Source organism: Benincasa hispida, chromosome 1, assembly GCF_027475165.1.
Source record: "Benincasa hispida cultivar pf3 chromosome 1, pf3_genome.v1.1, whole genome shotgun sequence".
NCBI lineage: Eukaryota > Viridiplantae > Streptophyta > Magnoliopsida > Cucurbitales > Cucurbitaceae > Benincasa > Benincasa hispida.
Window position 1 is genome coordinate 1,681,041 of NC_143478.1, and position 20,706 is coordinate 1,701,746.

Genomic DNA, 20,706 nt, shown 5'->3' on the forward strand with positions numbered 1-20,706 from the left:
TACTTTGCTACCATAACTGCAGGATAGCAACATATTAGACAACTAAATAATGAAGTAATTATACCTAATTCGATGACCCTCCTCTCTGTGATCGTATCATGTCTTTAATCATTTTTTTCATTTCTTCCATTTGTCTTACATGATCCTCTCTCATTTGTTTTTTAACGTCTTTAAATTCCTTAATCCTCGACTGGGACTGTTTGAAATTAGCTCTCAATTCCCTCACCTCCCTCTCCATTCCTTGAGTAGATGACGAACTCGATGAGCTACTACCCCTTTTTTTTACTTAGGTCTAGGGCCTCAACCTAGGCCTTTTGAATATTCAAGTAGTCTACCCAAAACCGTCTCATAGATTTCATCCCCTATTAGTGGTTGAGAACCTATCTATAGTGGGGTTGGGTTACAATTCTAACATTTGATTCTGGACATATTAATTAAATGTGTAAGTGCGAGCGACTGAAGTTAGAAATGAAAAATAACACGAAAGTAAATACAAAAAAAGGTTACATGTGCATTTTAAGCTGCCTAGTTCACGAACTTGCCACCTTTAGAGTGTGTTTCTCTAAAGAGGTCAACACGTCCTATTTTTCGACATTCCTTTGCCTGCAACTCTGATTGAATTTGCAAGAACGACTTTGATCTGCCTACGTGGTCGAACGGTAATTTCTCTTTATTCTTCTTGTTTGTTTCCGACATTTCCTGCATTCAAACAAAAAAAAAAACAAATATTCTATAATAGTAAATAAAATGAAAACAACGTCAATAAATACAGAAAAGAAAACAACGTCTGGAACACAGCATCTTGAATAATTGTTCAACCTCATCTCCGAACAGCATCGTACAATAAAACAAAAATATTCAAATGTCATAATCTTTTATAGAAAAACGATTATGACCGAACGAACACACCCCCCACAATACGTTCAAACTTCATAAACATCCATAAACATACAAAAACTCCTAGTTGAATGGCAAAATGAGCAAAATGAATATCATCAAACTCTACCACTTCCCCCCTCCCCCACCACCACGACATTCCCGACGCTCATAAACATCAAAAAAACACATAAAAACCTATAAGTTCAACTCTAAAACGAGTATAACCACCCCCACAACATATTCAAACTTCATAAACAAGTACGAACACACATAAAACTCAAACTTTCTCCCCAAAAACAATCTAAACCAAACTCGATCTACCTCCCACAATACGTTCAAACTTCATAAACATCCATAAATACACAAACACTCCAAGTTCGACCCACCCCCCACACACAATAACGACAAAAAACACATCAAAATCCAATTGTTTGGCTACCATAACTACAGGATAGCCAATAATTCTTTATCATAAAGCTACTAAGACATAACTACTTTTCCATAATTGCAGGATAGCAACATATTAGAAAACTAAATAATGAAGTAATCATACCTAATTCGATGGCTCTCCTCTCCGTGATTGTATCATGCCTTTAATCATTATTTTCATTTCTTCTATTTGTCTTGCATGATCCTTTCTCATTTGTTTTTTAACGTCTTTAAATTCCTTAATCTTCGATTGGGACTATTCGAAATTGGTTCTCAATTCCCTCACATCCCTCTCCATTCCTTGAGTAGATGACGAACTCGGTGAGCTACTACCCCTTTTTTACTTAGGTTTAGGGCCCTAACCAAGGCCTTTTGAATATCCAGGTCGTCTACCCAAAACCGTCTCATAGATTTCATCCCCTGTTAGTGGTTGAAAACCTTCTAGAGTGGGGTTGGATTGTAATTTTAATATTTGATTCTGGACATATGAATTAAATGTGTAAGTGCGAGCGATTGAAGTTAGAAATGAAAAATAACACGAAAGTAAAACAAAAAAAAGTTACATGTGCATTTTCAGCTGTCTGGTTCACGAACTTGCCACCTTTAGAGTGTGTTTCCTTAAGTAGATCAACACGTCCTATTTATCGACTTTCCTTTGATTGCAACTCTGATTGAATTTGCAGGAACGGCTTTGATCTGCCTACGTGGTTGAACGCTAATTTCTCTTTATTCTTCCTGGTTTTTTCAACATTTCCTACATTCAAATAAAAAATAAAATAAAAAAACAAATATTCTATAATAGTAAATGATACATGCTAATAATTCTAACATGAAATGTTTCACTCTCAAAGCGGTCACACAAAAAATACCAATCTTCTGGTCTATTTTTAAGCCAGCTAGGCAAGTTGGCACGTGCTTGTTGAGGATTGCCACATTTCCTATAATGTCTGTTCAAATCTGCTCTAAATTCTTTGAAGGAGATTTGCATTTGATGTTCTATAAAATGGTTAAATCGTTGACTGGATAGATCAAGCACGAAATGAGGCTACAAAAGAATAAAAGGAGAATTAGCATATATGATGTTCATGACTCTTAGCCTACAATTGACTCTAAAAGAATAAACTTATAACTTACCAACAATTGACTCTTAGCCAATTCTATAAACTCTTTGGAACCTCAACAAAAGTACGACATTGTACTGGAAATGTAGATCTGACAGCGACACCAATCGCATTACTAAATCGTAATTACAATTGTTATTAGACGGGACTTAAACTTTTCAATTTTGAATTTTTGTAATGTACTAGTTGTAAAGGACTAAAGACTAAACTAAGTCCAAAATTAAGTAATAGATAAAAGGGGTCCCTTTTTTTGCCCCTAATGTTATTGATTTGGTTTGAAAACCAAAGTGTTTTTAGGGGCATAGAGTTGAATTTTCCTTCATTAAGTTAGTTGAATTAACAGAGGTGAACAATATGTGATGTATCGTTTTACTCATACATGTGTCGAACATCTCACAAACTAAATAATATACGTCAGTTACTCCTCTCGTTTTCAGTTTGAATACCCACCTCTTCATGTTTATCTTTTAAGAAGAATCCCTTTAAACTCTTCTAACAAATGAACACACTATTGCCATATCCTATAAGAGAGATCAGACAAGTCTTTCACAAGTTTGCCTTGAATAGTTGATTCAAGTTAGCCAGGCTGAACTGTTTTATACAATTATTAGAACTCAAGAAAATTTTAGACTTTAGAAAGAAAACTCAAATCATCAACTTCTAAAACCAGTTTCCTATCCATGCTCATCATTAGAGACCATGAGATAACTTTTAAGAAGAGTGATGATTAAATGTTCATAGAATTTTCAAAAGAAGTTTTAGTCATATACACAAACATCATGGTAAATTTGAAATATTTTTTAATTAGTTTTAGTCAAGCAAGTCACTAAATCTCTAACCTTAAGAATTAAAAGAAAAAAAATACTCAATCCACCAAACTGCAGAAATTGTAACATCCACAATCCACAATTCATAATAACATCCACAATCCACCAAATTGCATAAACTGTAACGTAATGAAATAGGCCAATCTCAATTAGGGCAACAAAGAAGGAAAAAAAACCTTATGCTAGAAACATTTGATTTAATTTAAAGAACAACAAGAGAGACAGATGCTAAATGACAATAAATCAAAGCAAAAGTAATTGGATTTCACAATGAGGGCATTGGTTCTTCGGGAATTCGAACTACAAATGCTAATATAAAAGTGATGGGAAATGAAACATTGGCTTGAATTCGTAAAATAAGAGAAAGAAAATGAAAGTAGGGGCGTTCAAAAAAACCGATAACCCAAAAAAATCGAACAATCCAACCCAACCCGTGCGGTTTTGGTTGGGATATCAACTCATTTGGGTTGGGTTGGGTTCAAATAAATGAAAATTTTATGGGTTGGGTTGGTTCATGGGTTCACCTAATATAACCCAAACCAACCCGAATTTATTATTAACTTTAAAATATATACTTTTTATTACTTATAACACAATTATATATATATATATATATATATATATATATATTGATTTTAATTTTATTTAATTTCAATATTTTTGAATAATTTATTTTTCAACCACTCTTAAAAGTAATTTCTTTACACTATAGAAAGAAAATTTTCACTATATAAATTGAAATTGGGTTGTTAATCTTATTCAATATATAAAAATAATTAAATTAGATGTTTACATATTTATGTTTTGCTTCCTTTTAGAACAAAATTTTAAATACATGACCCAATTAATCTGAACCAACCCAACACAAATATTTCATAGTTAGATTGGGTTGGGTTCATTTTTTAATAAGGGTTATTTGGGTTGAAAAAATTTACAACTCGAACAATTGGGTTGGGTGTAAAAAGTCTTTCAATCCAACCTAACCCAATCCATGAATATCTCTAAATGAAAGAGATGTGGACGAACCTGTTGAAAGCTTACGAAGGACACCGGAGCAGCGAAGGAAATGGGAGCGACGAACAGCTGATGATATTTGAACCGAACGGCGAACGATGAAGGAAATGGGAGCTTGCGAAGGCACGCAAACGACGAATGGCACGCGAACGACAGGCAAGCGACAACGACAGGCGAGTGGCGACGACAGGTGAGCGGCGAACGGATCGAGATAAGGGAACATTAGCTAGAGTTTTTTAGATTGGGGTTATTGGGGAAGAAGAAAGGTTGCCCGATCTGGGTGTTATACCAAATATGATCTCCTGACGATTATCGACGGCCGTCAGAAGATCCGTCGGGAGTTTTTAAGGAACTCCCAACGAATAAATTACCACGTCAAGAGTTACTATAACTCTCAACGGGTAATGTCCGATCATCGGGAGATAGGACTCTTACGGCGTCGGGAGTTCCTAAGGTACTCCAGATGGTCCCTTATGTCGTTAGGAAAGACCCTATCTCCCGATGACCGATCTCCCAACGACAGATTTAGGCATCGGGGGAGTTGTTTTTTTTTTTTTGTAGAGGTACAAGAACTAAATTGTTAGACTAAAATTCAATGACTAAATTGTTGCAAATATATAAGTGTAGGGACTAAATCATTACAAACCAAAGTTTAGGAACTGAAACTGTTACTTTCATGAAATAGAGACCAAAAATGTTTTTAACCTAAAATTAACTAACCTAACACCGTAATTAGTTTTTTTTATCCATTGCTCTTTATGATAATCCATTCAAGTGATATATTGATGACACTAAAAAAATAGTCATAAAAGTCTAAAAATCCAAAGTTCTTATTTTCTCCCGTCAATTTTTTCTTTTTTTCCAATTTAAATGACTCCAAAACACTTTCACTCTTTAATGACTCTTAATTTTAGTCACAAAATGGTGATAGGAAAAAACTATCGTTATAGTAAAAAGAAAAAAAAAAAAAAAAAAATCAAAATCAAAATCTTCAATTGTTTCCCACCAAAATCACGCCTTTTTTATTATCTTACTTTTATTTAGTGACTATAATTTACCGTTAGACATAAAAAAAAAAAAAAGTTGTCATGAATTTCAAAAAATCCGAGAAAGTCTATTTTTTTCTCGCAAAAAACGCCTGAATTTAGCATTTATGGTTGTTTGATCTCTCTCATCTTTAAATTTATTAGTGTACATGTGTCATAAACGTCTAGATTTTTTTCATTCAATTGCCTTCTTTTTAATTCCCTTTCTTCCTCTAAAATTATTTATAAGCAATGCTACGTTGTCACCAACATTGCTTAGGTGAAGTTTAAATTTACGAAACACTCATTTGCTTTTTTCTAAAACCATAATACTAATAGTTAATTTAAAAATCACAATGCTCCCCAACTAAATCTAAGTATATTTCGATTCATATAACTAAATTACACAAATTTAGGATTAACTTATCGAAGATCATAACTAGTTTTTTCCTAATTTAAAATGAAAATTTATTAAGCGCTATTAATATTTTTCTAATTTAAAATTAATTTATCGAACACCGTAACTAGTTTTCTCTAATTTAAAATTAAAGTTTACTAAATACTATTATTTTTTAGTTTAAAATTAATTTATCAAATACTATAACTAGTTTTTCCGTCAATTGTTTTCTAATAATAATTATTACAAGTCATAAATGTTAAAAAAAATCTCATTTTTCCCGCTGAAAGTGCTTTTTTCTTTTTTTTTTTTCTTTTTTTTTAATTTTCAATTTAATGACTTTAAGGAATAGTCACTTTTCAATGACTATTAATTTAAGTCATGAATTGGTGATATAAAAAAATTGTATATCATAGTTGAAAAATCTGAAATTTTTTCGTCTTTTCCTGCCAAAATCATACTTTTTTCATTTTTGTACATTTAATTATTGTTATTTACAGTCATAAATTTGTGACACAAAAAATCTGTCATAAATATGAAAAAATTCGAAAAACTTCATTTTTTTTCCCACAAAAATCGCACCTCTTTCTCTCTTCTATCCAGATTTGCTAACATTCATGTGTCATAAATGTCTATTTTATTGTAGTGTCTAATAAAGTAGATGACTCAACTGGCATAGTGTGCAGTTAAATTGACATAATGTTTATATTATCGACTTTGAGGTTTGAGGTTTGATTCCCCTACCCCGCATTTTGATTACAATACCTTTATATTAATACTATTGAGTCAAGCTCATTTCGGTGATATATTATAAGTGACATCATTCCATAAGCCAAGCGTTTCATCCACAAAATTCAATGATTTAATGTGACGTTGAAATTACATATAAAGGAAGAGAGAAATACAAGAGAGGGCCATAGTCCAAACCATCCCAAACCATGTCTTATTTGATTCCAACAGTTGAGAGACACAATGGTCTGATAAGATTCATTGAATTGTCCACTTTGGCTATTTTATTATTAGGGAAAAAAAAATACTTTTTACTCTAAGATTTTTGGATTTAATTTTTATTTGATTTTTATTTGGTCATTAGGTTTTAAAATATTGTACTTTTAGGCTTCGTTCGGTAACCATTTAGTTTTAAATTTTTATTTTTGAAAATTAAGTATATAGTCTCTACTTCTACATCCAAATTTCTTCCTTTGTTATCTACTTTTTATTAATGATTTAAAAAATCAAGTCAAAATTTAAAAATTAAAAAAAGTAGCTTTTAAAATTTAGTTTTTATTTTTAGAATTTAGCTAAGGATTCAACTATAGTACTTAAGAAAACGTAAATCATTGTAAGAAATAGGGAAAAATAATCTTAGTTTTCAAGAACTAAAACCAAAAAACGAAATGATTACCAAACGGGACCTTAGTTTTTTATGTTTTGAGTTTGATTTAAGTTTAGTTCCTATGTTCCAAAATGTTACTCTTTTAGTCCTTAAATTTTGAGTTTCATTTCAATTTGGTTTCTAAGTTTTAAATTTTTATATTTCTAACCTCAATTTTTTATCTAATACTTATCTTCACAATTTGACGTTAATATATATTAATTAATTTACTATGAAGTGAAATTTTTTTAATGAATTTTGAAATTGATGGAAACAGTACTAAACTTTTCTTAATTAATTGATAGACATTAACACTAAAAACTAAAAGTGACTATTTAGTGAAAAATCGACGGTAAAAGTGTAAATCTTGAAACCTAAAAGCCAAATTGAAATAAAATTCAAACCTCGGTGATAAAATTATAACCTTTATATACCTAAAGACTAAATTGAAATTAAACACAAAAATATAAGACTAAAAACGTAGCATTTTGATACTTAAAGACTTAATAGAAATTAAAATCAAAATTTAAGGATGAACAAGGTATTTTTCTTTTTTCTTTTTTTTTTTTTTTTTTTTTTTTGCCTAATGTCATTTAATTAATTTAAATATAATTAAACTTTGAAGGTGTATGTTTTATTTTGAAATATTAAAAGGTGGGGTTGTGAATTTGTGATATCATAATTGCCTTTGGAGTGGCCCTTCCAAAGGGTACCCTTTAGTGAGTTGACTTGATTTTGCTTTTGTTTTCTTGATTGAGGAGAAAGGGGGAAAAGAAGAAAGCATTCATAAAATCTGCATATAAATGAACAATGTCACATTCAATTGTGACACCAAAATTTGGTGGTTGCTTAAGTTAGGTGGAGGGGACCTTGGGGGGAAAAATTGCATAAAAATAAGAGTACCTTTGATACTTGTTTTCTTATGTGTTTGAAATGATATGAGAAGTGGGTCTCCCTATAAGAATCATTTAATCAATTTGTGTGTTTTCTTTTCCATTCTTTTGAGTGCTTCCAAAGTGTTTTTTCATGAGAAAAGGAAAAAGAAAAAACAAAACAAAACAAGGAAAGAAAAGAAAAGAAAAGAAAAGATGTAAAAGTGAAATCAAGGTCAATCCGACAAGGTAACGAGAGAAAATAATACATAAACTCGTATCAAACTTTTTTTATTAGAGTGAGTGTTATAGGTTTCTTTTATTTTAAAAACGGAAGAGAATCGTTGACGTTGTAATAAAAAAGTTTGCATTTTTATCCATGGAGAAGACCGTCAACAATTTGATCAAATTATTAGAGAATTTTGATTTAGATTAATCGATTTCATTATAAATTATGTTAGACATGCTATATATTATAGGCTACAATTAAATATATATTTCTTTTTCTTCTCTTATTTTTATAATGGTGACATGCTAGGTCAATTTAAGTTTTGCAATTTTCAAATTTTAAAAGCAACATATCATTTTAATATAAATTTTCGTCAACAAAACTATACTTAATTCAATCCCATACATCTCCGCTGTTTAAATACTTGCATTTCACATTTTTAAATATTATTCATTCAAATAATACATATAACCAATTATTTATAATAATAATAATATTTTTATAAAAAGAAACAATATTACTTACACATTAAAGTTGTGTTTGAGGGAAAAAAAACAACTTGGATGAAAATGCTTGTCAAACAACCTCATGAATTGCATTATATTATAGCAACAAACATAGAGTCAATTAATCAAAAACCCTAATGGATCAAGAAATGATTTTTTTTAAGAAAAAAAAGTTTTTTTTTTCTTTTTTCTTTTTTTTTTTTTTTGGTCTCCTATGAGGATGAGCTAAGGTATGGCAAGTTGTCAACCACGTGGTGGTTATAAATAAAATAATAAAACAGAGTAAACTTTGTTTGGACAGCCATAAATAAAAATAACCAAAAGCCAGATAAGCCACAAAATTCTCAACAGAGGAAAAATAAATAAAGGTCACAAGAATGTAAAGCCAGAGAATTTTACAATCCTGGTTAAGGGTGGCTTATCCACGTATCCAATCATGCCTCTAATATCACTCTTATTATCTCTCCCCACCGCTAATAACTAAGGTTTTAATTTTTTTTTTTTAATATTCGGAGTGTTTGGGACAGTTTATAATGGACTTCAACTAATCTCACTGCCAATCTGTCGGACTCTACAATATTTGGATTTCAAAGTAACTCGTAAAATATTAAATCTTAGGTAGGTGAACATCATGGATTGAACCCATGATCTCTTTAATCTTTTGACTTTTTTTTCTTTTCTTGATCTCACCATCATTAAGCCAACTCATGATAATTAATTAAGGTTTGAAATGTAAATGTTGATGCAATGATCTTGATTTAAGTTTAACAAAAATACGGATGAAAATCAATATCTCTAAAAAGACTATAAAAAAAATATATCAAACAAATTATTTGAATAGATAAAAATATTTTATATTTTTTAAAAACAAGTTGAAATGTTTATTATTTATGTATTGTATTCATATTAGTGACTTTTTATATTATTTATGTTTCATAGATTTTTTCAAACTATGTTGACCTGAACTATACAGACTAACATTTCAGCTCAGTGATGTAGCAATGGAAATATTACATCAGGGGAAATACTTCAAGCTTACTCGCTTACTCGCTTACTCGATACAAGAAGAAAACACTTAAATAGTCGGTACTTTAGAATTTGCATAGTCATAATGGATCCTCAATAGCATCTTACTGGATGCTCGATCGCTTGCTTCCTCAATGCTCTCTTGAACGCTTGCTCAAGCGGCCATTTAATTACCAAACCCAATTAAAAACCAAATTAACGTGTTGGTATTGTAATTAAAGTATAGAGTGGAAAAATCGAACTTATGACTTCGAAGTCGATAATACAAATACAATGTCAATTAAACTACATTCACGTTAGCATGAGAGTAAAAGTTACAAATCTTGAGTTTAGTGACTTTTACCGTTACCCTTGTTCTATTTCCATCGTCATCTTAATATCTTTTCATTTGTTATGCGAAATTTTGAAGAAGAATACAAAAGTCCAAACGGTTTAAACGCTCTTTTATGGGATTATTTAGTTCGTGGAAATTGGGCTCGCTTTTTCATCATTTTTTTAACGATGGTTTTCAAATCTCTCATAATTAAGCATTGAATTTTTAGTCCAATTATAAAAATAAAACTAATTTTAAGTTTCCGTTCAATATATTTTTTTAACTTTACGTTAGTTTACTCACCTTTTTTATTATGTCATTCTCTTATCGTACACACTTTAATTTTCAATCAAATTCTAAGAATAAAAATAAATTTTTAAATAGTATTTAAAAAGAATTAAAAATTTTAACTTGATTTTTGAAAATACAGTACAAAATTAGATAACAAAATATAAAATTTTAAGAGTGAAAGTAGTATTTACAAACTTAATTTTAAAAAATTTAAAACAAATAATTTGGTTAGCATAGAGGTCTGAAAATTTTATATATATATATATTTTGTTAGTTTTTCAAAGCTAGGCTTAGCTTTTGAAAACAAATAGATGATAACTTTTTTTTGACATAGCTAAAAAGAGTGAATTATAAGCTCAATTAAAATATATATATATATATGGTTATCAAAGGAGATATAAATTTTTAAAGATTGTGTTTAATGAATCCTTGAATCTTGAAATATGTTTGACAAATCTCTAACTTCCAATTTTGTACCTTATACATTCGTGAATTACAATTAAAAAAAAATTAAATAGGCATGGAGCTTCACATAATTGATAGTTCATGTCTATTAAATAAAATTAAAATACTAAATTCTTACAAATATGAAAATATGTGGACTAAATTAGTAGCAGTGCATACAAAACTTTGTTACCCACTAAATCATATAGATTAAATTGTTCTTTTCCTACGAGTTTAGAGTCAATATTTAAAAATATTAATAAAAATCAACCCTTGTTTGATAATTATTTAAAATTTGAAAATTAAATTTATAAACACTAGATATAACCCAAAAAAATATTTTTTGTATTTTAAAATGAATTCCAGTATTATAATATAATTCAGAAAGGAAAAAAAAAAAGCATAAATTTCAAAATTAGAAAACTACAAAACACATGGGGCTTAGTTATTTAAAATGGTATGGCCCTTGTACAATTATTTATTTATAATTATTATTTTGAAAAAGGCCCTTGTACAAAAATATTTGAGTAGTTTATAGAAGTCCAATTTTAACTCACATACCTTTTGACATTAAAATTGTCAGTCATAATACAAGAAGAAAAAAAAAAAAGTACCTAGGTTTCAGAAGTGCTTTACTTAGTCCTTATAATATAAATTTAAATTTTATGTGAAGCAATAAATGCCAAAGTATGAGTAAAAGTTGAAACTGATTGGCATAATGGTCTCTGTTCAAAACCACTGCTCCACCTTACTGCCTTTTGCTTTCAAGTTGAGGGGAGGTCTTGTCATGAAAGACAATCTAACCCAAACCCATCACTGCAATCACCAATACTTGGAAATTTGGAACACATTTTTGTCTCAAACCCCCCCTTCCCTTTCCTTTTCCCCCTTTGTTTTTCACTTATTTACATCACTATCATCTTTCCTCTCTCTTCTTCAACAAATACTAGTTTATTTTCCCTACACTATCTCCCATCTTATTAGGTCAAGTTAATCAACGTCATCCGAGCTCGACTAACATAAAATATGGACTATCGATTAAAAGATTATACATTTGAATCCTTCAATATTTTTCTATAATAACTTTTTTATTTACTGAGTTTTGTTCAGATTGATGTTTACTGTATGTTTTCTTAAAATATTGACATTGATGACAACATACCGATCTTAACTTTATGGAAATTTTGATAAAATATCAATGTTTATAGATATATATATGGAAACAACTTTAAGATAAAATTTAAAATAATAAGAATAAAGATAGGTAACATTTTATATTTTTTAATGAATTAAAATACTTAATTGAAAATAATATAATCTCATTTTTATACTTTTTTTTAATTAATATTTTATAGAGTGAAAATGTTGGTTGATCATTTATGTTGATGTCAAATCCAAAAGAGACACTATGAGGATCCCATCTTGAAAAAATTAGAGGATCTCACACTCTTTGTAAAATAAATGAGCATCTTCTTCCATTATACCAATTAATTTTGAAATTGAACCTTATGTTATCTACTCGAAGCTACAAATATATGAAAATGTCAATATTTTAATGAAAATTTAATGTTTGGACTGAGGGTGTATTTGGTTTAACTTTTCATTTGTTTAATTTTAGAAGAATTTGAAATGTTTGACAATCACGCAAAATAATATTTAAAACATTTTAAAAATATATTTTAAATGATTTATATAAAAAAAATTAATAAAAAATGAAAAACATTTTTTTCCTCTAAACTGGTACTAAGATATTATATATTTACCTATATTATTAAAATACAAAGATTACAAAGCTTACTTGTGTGAATGGAAAATGAAACTTTTTCGACATTTAAAGAAAACTACTCTGGAGTCTGGAGTGGGAAGTGATTTATTTTATATGTATTACCAAAAGAGTATGATATAATGTCCCTTAAAGCAATTTTTTCAGTCAAAAAAGAAAAAGAAAACAATTTTTATTTCTTATTTTATTATTTAAAGTCAATTTATGTTTGAAAGTGCTTTTAAAGAGGGAGATTTTAATTATATTATTTCAATATAAAACATTTTTTATCATTTTTAAAACGTTTCAATGTCAATAAAAATTTAGTTCAACTGATATTTATATGTAATGAGAACTAGGTTCGGTGATTCAAATTCACCCACAATTTGTACTTAGAAAAAAGCTGGTTTCGAATTTTTTGAAGCAATATTTTCTAGTAACTGAGTAAGAGCAATATTTTCTAGTAACTGAGAAAGAGAGAACTTGTGCTAAAAAGGAAGTTTTTTCAAATTACACAGATCAAAATGACATTTTTACCCTTTCAAAGTCATCCAAAACCTACCTTAAATAGATGCAATCATGAAAAGTGGGGGACAAAATTTATAATAAATTTATAATTTGACACTTCATTTATTTACATCATCTTCTCTCTTCTAATTAAAATTAATTTTCTTTTTTCTTTTTATTTTTTTTTAAAAAAACCCACCAGCTCGTTTAATGGAGGGGTCCAGTCTGGCCGCCCTGCTTTGGCTGGCCTCCCATCTTTTTGGACTAGCTCTGTCTTCTCTTATCCATAAAAATAAAACAAAATTAAAAATTTAAAAGTAAAAAAAAAAAAATAATAATCTCTTTCTTCATCTTCCTTCCATTTTGAACTTCAATTTCCACAAAAAAAAAAAAAAAAAAAAAACAATCAATTCTGAGTTCGTTGTTCCTCCATTAATGGCGGTTTAAAGCTCCAAAATTTCACGTGGGTCATTGCCCTCCAATAAAACAATTTTGAAATATTGTTCTAAAAGCTTTTTTAAAAAATCGAGTTCTTCAAATTCACTTTTTTTGCTTAGAAATTTGTTTATAAGATTTTAAGAATTTTCAAATGAGAAAAAAAAAGGTTTAAAAATCAATCACATGGCAAGTAGACTGCAGGTTGCCTTTCTGATTTAGCCTTTTACCCACGCTCATTACAGACTCATACTGACAAAGACAGAAGAAAGAGAAAAAAATAAAAAAGGAAAAAAAAATTGGGACAGAGACACTACGCAGAAACATCGCTGTCTAATTTCTCACTATTTTTTTTTAATTAATTTGATTTTTTTTTCTTTTTTCTGCGAATTATTTCTTGATTGCTTGACCCATTTTCGGGGCTCCGACCCAAAAGGGTAGTTTAAGTTAATTGAGTGAATTTTTTGTTTGTTCCTTTTGTTCTCACATTTTTTCGTTTTGTTATTTGATTTTTTTTCCCACTCGCCGGAGCAAAAATGCTCTCTGGGTTTTCACAGGAACCGGCCGGAATGTACTCCGCCATTCCGGCGCTGCCGATGGACGGCGGCGGTGGTAAGTTTCAGGGTTCTTTAGATGGAACGAATCTTCCTGGCGACGCTTGTTTGGTTCTCACGTCGGATCCGAAGCCGCGCCTCCGCTGGACGGCGGAGCTCCATGAACGATTCGTTGACGCCGTCACTCAGCTCGGCGGCCCCGACAGTGAGTTCTTAATTTTTTTTTTCTTCTAATTGCTTTCTCTTTAGTTCTCTTTCTGCAATTTGGGCTCTGTGTTTGTGCAATGTTGAATGTAGTGTGTTGGGATTTGTTTTTTTCTTGCAATGTGTGATTATCAAGAAGTTGTGTTGTTGGTCTGTTCAAGACTCTGTTCTTGTTTCTCTGCAATTATGGCAGGTTTGTTGAGATTTTTATGTTGAGGAATTTGGAAGCAATTTCTCTTCATTTTTCTTGGTTTATTGGAGTTTTTGAGATATTGATATTTGACTGTGATTAAAGGTTTTCTTTCAAGAAATTTAGTTGCTGAAGTTGGCCTAGAAGTTTGATTATGTACCTCTCTCTCTGCAATTACTTCTTGGAGGAAGAAGATACTCAAATTTGATGAGCTTTTTTTTAAAAAAAAAAAATAAAAAAAAAATAAAAAAAAATAAAAATCTTGGAATTAAAACTTCACCATTGAGTAGAGAAGAATAGTAAGGGGTATTTTAATGATTTTGTCACTTGATGCTAGCTTGAAAGTTGGAGGAGGTGCCAAAGTGAGCTTAACTCATGGTTATTGACATAATCTTCCTCCCGAGCGGTCAAAGGTTCGATACCCCATCCCCACAATTGAACTAAAAGATTTTAGTGAGATCCGCTTATCGATTAAATGCAGTAGAACCAGACCGTGTCATCGGATTAGTATGTAAGCAAGCATTGTCCTTTCTAGAGGGCGGAGTATCCTCAAGGGAGTTGTGGTCTACAACTAGATTCAATCTCCCTTTGCAAAATGTTTTAGAACTATCATTTGTCTTTCTTTCTTTGGTTTCCATGTGCTTTCTTTCATTTAAGTTAGGTTAGGTACTTCATTGCTCCCTAAAAGTGCTGAGCATCAAAAAGAAAAAAAAGAAATAAAGTGCGGCTGCTAGATTCCTTATCAAGAGTAGTCTACTTAGATGAAAAAAACAAGCCATTTTTCTCTATATCGTTTGAGACTCCTTTCTAACCTCTCACCTCAATGTTTTCCAACAAGTTGCAAATTTCCATTAACCTATTGATCCATGGAACTTTGATTTTGCATTCAAACATTCTCACCAGCTCGAATGATTGAGTTTGACGGTTTTATGTGATGATATTTTTGCCCTCAATGAAAGCTCAGTTTCCTACCCCCTCCAAAGAAAATCGTCCTCAAGCCCATGACAAACTGTGTAATCCTAACTTCTGATCTTCCCTATAAATTGCTCTCCTGTCTTCTAACTCAGCCATCTAGAATACCAAACCTTCACAGTGATATAACCATTCTTTAAGGCTAAGATGCAAGCTTTAGCAAAGAAATGCTTAGAGTTCGTCCTGTTTGTAAAATGATTGTGTTGCCAAATAGAAAGATTTTTGTCAGTATCTTGTTCGATTATTATGTTTCAATACATAGAGAGTAAAGTCATGAAGTAGATGGATCTTCAGGGTGTCTTCAATCTATGGTCTAAAGAGTTTTATGATTATTTCTCTCATCTTATTTGCCCATAATGGAGGGCATTTTTGTAATCTCCAGCTTTGACTTGGATCCTTTTTCCCTTTGTTTTGTGTATTTCATCATATTTATGAATTTTTGTTTCCTAAAATTAAAATCAAATAATATGCTAGAACGCAAGTTCACAATTCTCATTCGAATGCTAGGGAGGAATTATAAGGCTGTTCTTTAAACATTAGTGTCTTTATATGATCAATAACTTCAACCATTTTTAGCCTTAAAACTTGTCTATTTGACTACTAAATCAACTCAATATGTTTTTTCCTTGACCAACTTATGTTATTAGTGATTTTCAATTCTTCCTACTTTGGAGTCCATTTATCACACAAACTCGAGTTATCTATAAAGATAAGAGTTTCGTTTTTAGTTATGCACTACTTTCATTCTGCCTGGGACCGATGCTTTGGTTCGGATTTGGTGCATCTCAGTTAAGCTTGCCTACTTTACAATAGATGTTTAGAACAAATTCTCCTTACTATTTCACAATGATCAAAATGCACTGTTAACCTCAATCATGATTTTGGTTTCTTTACTTGTTTCAGAGGCAACTCCAAAAACAATTATGAGAACAATGGGAGTAAAAGGTCTCACCCTTTATCACTTAAAATCACACCTCCAGGTTTGTTCATATCACCATTATACTAACTGAACCCGACGCTCAGCTTGTTCTGTTCTATTTGTGTGTGTGGGTGGGTGGGGGGTGAATATCTGCCCTTGATAATAGGAATTCGAGGTTGTGTTCTTAACCTCCAAAACTTCTCATTGAGAAAGTTTTTCCATTGTAGATATTTACACCATATGTTTTCTTGATGCCTTGTGCTGGCAGAAATATCGGCTTGGGAAGCAATCGTTCAAGGAATCGACTGAGAACTCAAAGGATGGTACAAACTTCCTCTTCAAAACAGTTAGGACTTGGCAGTTTCCTTTCTTATTTTGCCTGCTTTACTGCATTTGTTGGAAAGATTGGAAAGAAATATCAAATAGTTCAAACTATGGGCCATGCTTACTCTTTTTTTTATTAAGAGAATCACATGTCTTTACTAGCCCGAAACTCGGGTTCTGGTTCTTTGTTGTATATCATCTGTGCGTGCTGTTTTGATTTTATGAATGCTTCTTGGAGGTAAGCCCTTGCATCCAAGAAAAAAATAAACAACTCACAAATATAGGCTTTCAGCTTCTTGCATTGCAGAAAGTCAAGAAACAAGTTCCTCTTCGTCGCCATCGTCGAGAATAATGACACAGGACCTGAATGAGTATGCATGACCTTTTCCTTTTACCTAATGGTTTTCCATGTGCTATCTATCTGTCTTCCACTGAGTACTTTTAGTTTTCAAACAGCGGTTTCCAAGTCACAGAGGCTTTACGAGTGCAAATGGAGGTTCAAAGAAGGCTGCACGAGCAGCTGGAGGTTAATCTCTCATTTGTTCTTCTTGAACAAACCCGAATCTGTTGCAAATAAATCTTGCGAAAACTCACTGTTTTCCATTTTCTACTCCATGTTTTTACTGTAAGCAGGTGCAGCGTCATCTTCAACTTCGCATTGAAGCACAAGGAAAATACTTGCAGTCGATACTCGAGCGGGCTTGTCAAGCATTAAGTGATCAGGCTGCAGCGTCTGCCGGACTCGAAGCTGCCAGAGAAGAGCTCTCTGAACTTGCAATCAAAGTCTCCAATGACTCTAAAGAGATGGCACCATTGGAGACTCAAAAAGTGCTTCCTTTTTCAGAACTTGCTGCTGCTCTAGAAAATCGAAAGGCTCCTACCGTTATGCCTCGGATAGGCGATTGCTCAATGGATAGCTGCCTGACATCAGCTGGAAGCCCGGTTTCGCCGATTGGAGTAGGATCAACTGCCACCGCAATGAAGAGACCGAGACCAGTATTTAGTCACGGAGATTCAATGGCTCTCGAGGGCAATGCCCGGCACGATGTCGAATGGATGATGAGTAATATTGGATGAAACATAGGACTTTCTCTTTCTAAAAGTCCAGCCTTTTCTTCTGATCTATTTGCTCACTTCTTTTTTCTTTTTCTTTTTTCTAGCTCATCCAAATGTGTTTACATCTTTAACGAAGTATTATACAATCTATTTTCTGGTTTGTATATTCTTTATAATCAGACCCCTCTGATCTGCATTAGAGATTGATCTTCTTTTGCTTTTGGAAATGTGAAAGTTTCCATATGAATGTTCCCTTTGTACAATCAAATCACAAAAGAAACAAAGTGCTATTGACCAACTTTTGAGATGATGCCAAAATCTTTCACTTATTAATTGATTGATTAAAAATCATCCTTCTTCCACTTGTTCGGGTCAAATATTGGATTAATACTAAAAAGGGGACAAAAAGGTGAAGTGCAAAAGTTACTTTTGCATGAAGGTCAAGGTCACAATTTACCTCAAGATTATTATTATTATTATTATTCACCAAAGCCCTGCTCCAGTTTTCTAATGAAAATATTAAAAAAATTTGAGATAGCTCTACTGAAAAATATATATCATAAAATGACTAGATGTGTTTGCTCATTGAGTTTTCAAAATATACCTTTTCAGCTATTAAAATTTTAAAAGCAAGTTCAAATTTGAGTTGTGTGTGGTTAAATTATGTTTGTTCACTTTAAAAATTCAATGACTAAAAATATAAATTTTGAAATCTTAAGACTGGAAGTACCTATTACTACAAATTTAGAGTTTTTTTTTTTTTTTGTTAAGTAAGAGGGAAAATAACGTTAAACTACAAGTTTAGTCCTTAACTTTTAGGTATATGTTTACTTGATCCTTGAATTTTTAAAAATATTTAATAGATCCTGAACTTTCAATTATGTAAGCCATTGTTATTCAATGTTTTAAAAAAACCACTGACGTATTGGACATGAAATTTAAAGCTTGGGCTTTCATTAGATGTAAAATTCAATTTCACATCTAATAGATAAAGTTTAAAATACCAAAGTTGACAAAAATGTGAATGAAAATATCGATAAAATGTCGATGTTATGGATATTTCTAGAAAATTATAAAAACAAATAGTTTAAAGAAATTGTTTAAATTAATATATAAATACTTTATGTTTTTTTAAATAAGTTAAAATTATTATTATTTTTATATTATATTCACATTAGTGATATTTTGTTGCTCATGTTTTTATGTTTCAAATATTTCTTTATTATTGAAAACGTCAATTTACCTTTTATATCAGATATCGAATTTATGAAAATATTATAAATATCGATAAAAATATCAACATATCGACAAAATTAAGAAGATTTAATACCATGATTGAAAACAATGCAGGATAGAGGTGAGGGAGGGTAGTTTATGTCCTCATCCTCAAAATTACAATAGAAAAGACCGGTCATCCCACCATTTGCTTTCCCACCCAAAATGGAGATTCCTGGTCCCATTTGAGGCGTCCCCACGAGGGCTCTAACATTATTTCCAATAAGTTTCTAAACTATTGGTCATCTTCATTGTTATGGGTAATTTTGGATTAAAGGGAAAAATTTGTCTTTAAAAGATAATTGGGCCAAATTAGTAATTCAATTATAAGGAGAAGCTAGAACAAGAAGAGGAGAATGGGTCGAGGCCCATATAGAGCTCCTCGGCCTTGGCTTGGGTCGAGGCCCACCACAACCAAACCTCACACGGTTCGAATTAGTCAACTCCCTCGATTCTAGAAACCCTAAAGCAAGTCCAAAGTAGATTTGGGAATAAAAAACCTAATAGGATAGGGAGACCAAACCGATTTGGGAATAAAAAACCTAATAGGATAGGGAGACCAAACCCTATAAAAAGGGGTACAAAGGGCCTTAGAGAGACAAAGTAAGTCCTCACCAATTATTGAATTACTAATGTTCTAAGTAGAGATGTCCACGAGGCAGGGTGGGATCGGGGATGCCATTCCCTATCCTTGTCCCCGTTTCCCATTTCATTCCCCATCCCCGTAAAATTTTCTATGGGGATCGGGGCGGAGATTCCCTGCGGGGAATTCACGGGGATCGGGTTCCCCACGAGAATTTTTCCCCGTTACCTTTTTTTTTTTTTTTTTTGTGTGTAAAAAGTCAATTAATTTAAATCACTAATGTGAGCAAATTATAATTAAATAATTAACTTTATCACTAAATTATTTATTATGGTTAGTTTTGAATGATAATTTGAACTCAAAGATAAATTCTCAAATTTTGGCCTAAAAAAGCTAATTAATTTTTTTTAGTAGAAAGAAATAAATATAAATCAAATTATTCACATATATAATCTAAATTTAAACATTCAATTTAAGCATACTCATTATCTTTCCCAATAAATAATCAAATTTGAAATTTAAATGTAATATTTATATAATAATAATAATAATAACATAGATAACTATACTAAATAAATATGTAAAAGCTAATCGGGGCGGGGACGGGAACGGGGGTGAGGACGGGGAATGTTCCCCCTCCCTGTCCCCATTTAGCTCACGAAAAAAAAAAATTCCCCCACTCCTTCCCCCATTCCCCGCAAAATCGGAGAATTCCCGCAGGGCCCGTCCCCGTGGGAAAATTGGACATTTCTAGTTCTAAGCTTTGAATTTTCTTCTAACTTGAGCATCGGAGCACGTGTAGCAACTGTCACACTTATGTAAAGATAATTCCTTTTGTTTTGTAGGGCTATTTTCTTCCCAATTAAACAAATTTACCGTTGTTGCCCCCTTTGAGACCAGAAACTAGGCCTTGATAAATTTTTAGCATCAACATCCACTATTACCTTTCCACCAAAAAGTATGATGCTATTACAAACTTATTAGAGAAATTTAACTTTTTTAGTTAAATATCGTCTCAAAAGGTCTCTAAATTTGATGTTTAATTTTGTATTAGTAGAGTCGTAAAGTTGAATGATGATTTAACGTCTAATATCTAATTTTTAAAGTTCATATACTAAATAGAGATACAACCTCGAAGTTAAAGGGATATATTGGGTTCCTAAATTTCCAAAAGTAT

The 20,706-nt window shown here is 31.4% G+C and overlaps 1 protein-coding gene across 2 annotated transcripts; it reads left to right on the forward strand.

Moving 5' to 3' along the window:
* Positions 1-13,232: 13,232 nt before the first annotated feature.
* Positions 13,233-17,969, forward strand: LOC120070232 (Homeodomain-like superfamily protein). Of its 2 annotated transcripts, none has more exons than XM_039022115.2 (6): positions 13,233-14,211; positions 16,276-16,352; positions 16,560-16,614; positions 16,908-16,986; positions 17,072-17,141; positions 17,249-17,969. In XM_039022115.2, the coding sequence occupies exons 1-6, from the start codon at positions 13,989-13,991 to the stop codon at positions 17,690-17,692; spliced, it is 948 nt and encodes a 315-aa protein (XP_038878043.1). In that variant the 5' UTR covers positions 13,233-13,988; the 3' UTR covers positions 17,693-17,969. The 2 variants fall into 2 exon arrangements, with proteins under 2 accessions (XP_038878043.1, XP_038878044.1); XM_039022116.2 differs by having other exon boundaries at positions 16,923-16,986.
* Positions 17,970-20,706: the final 2,737 nt, after the last annotated feature.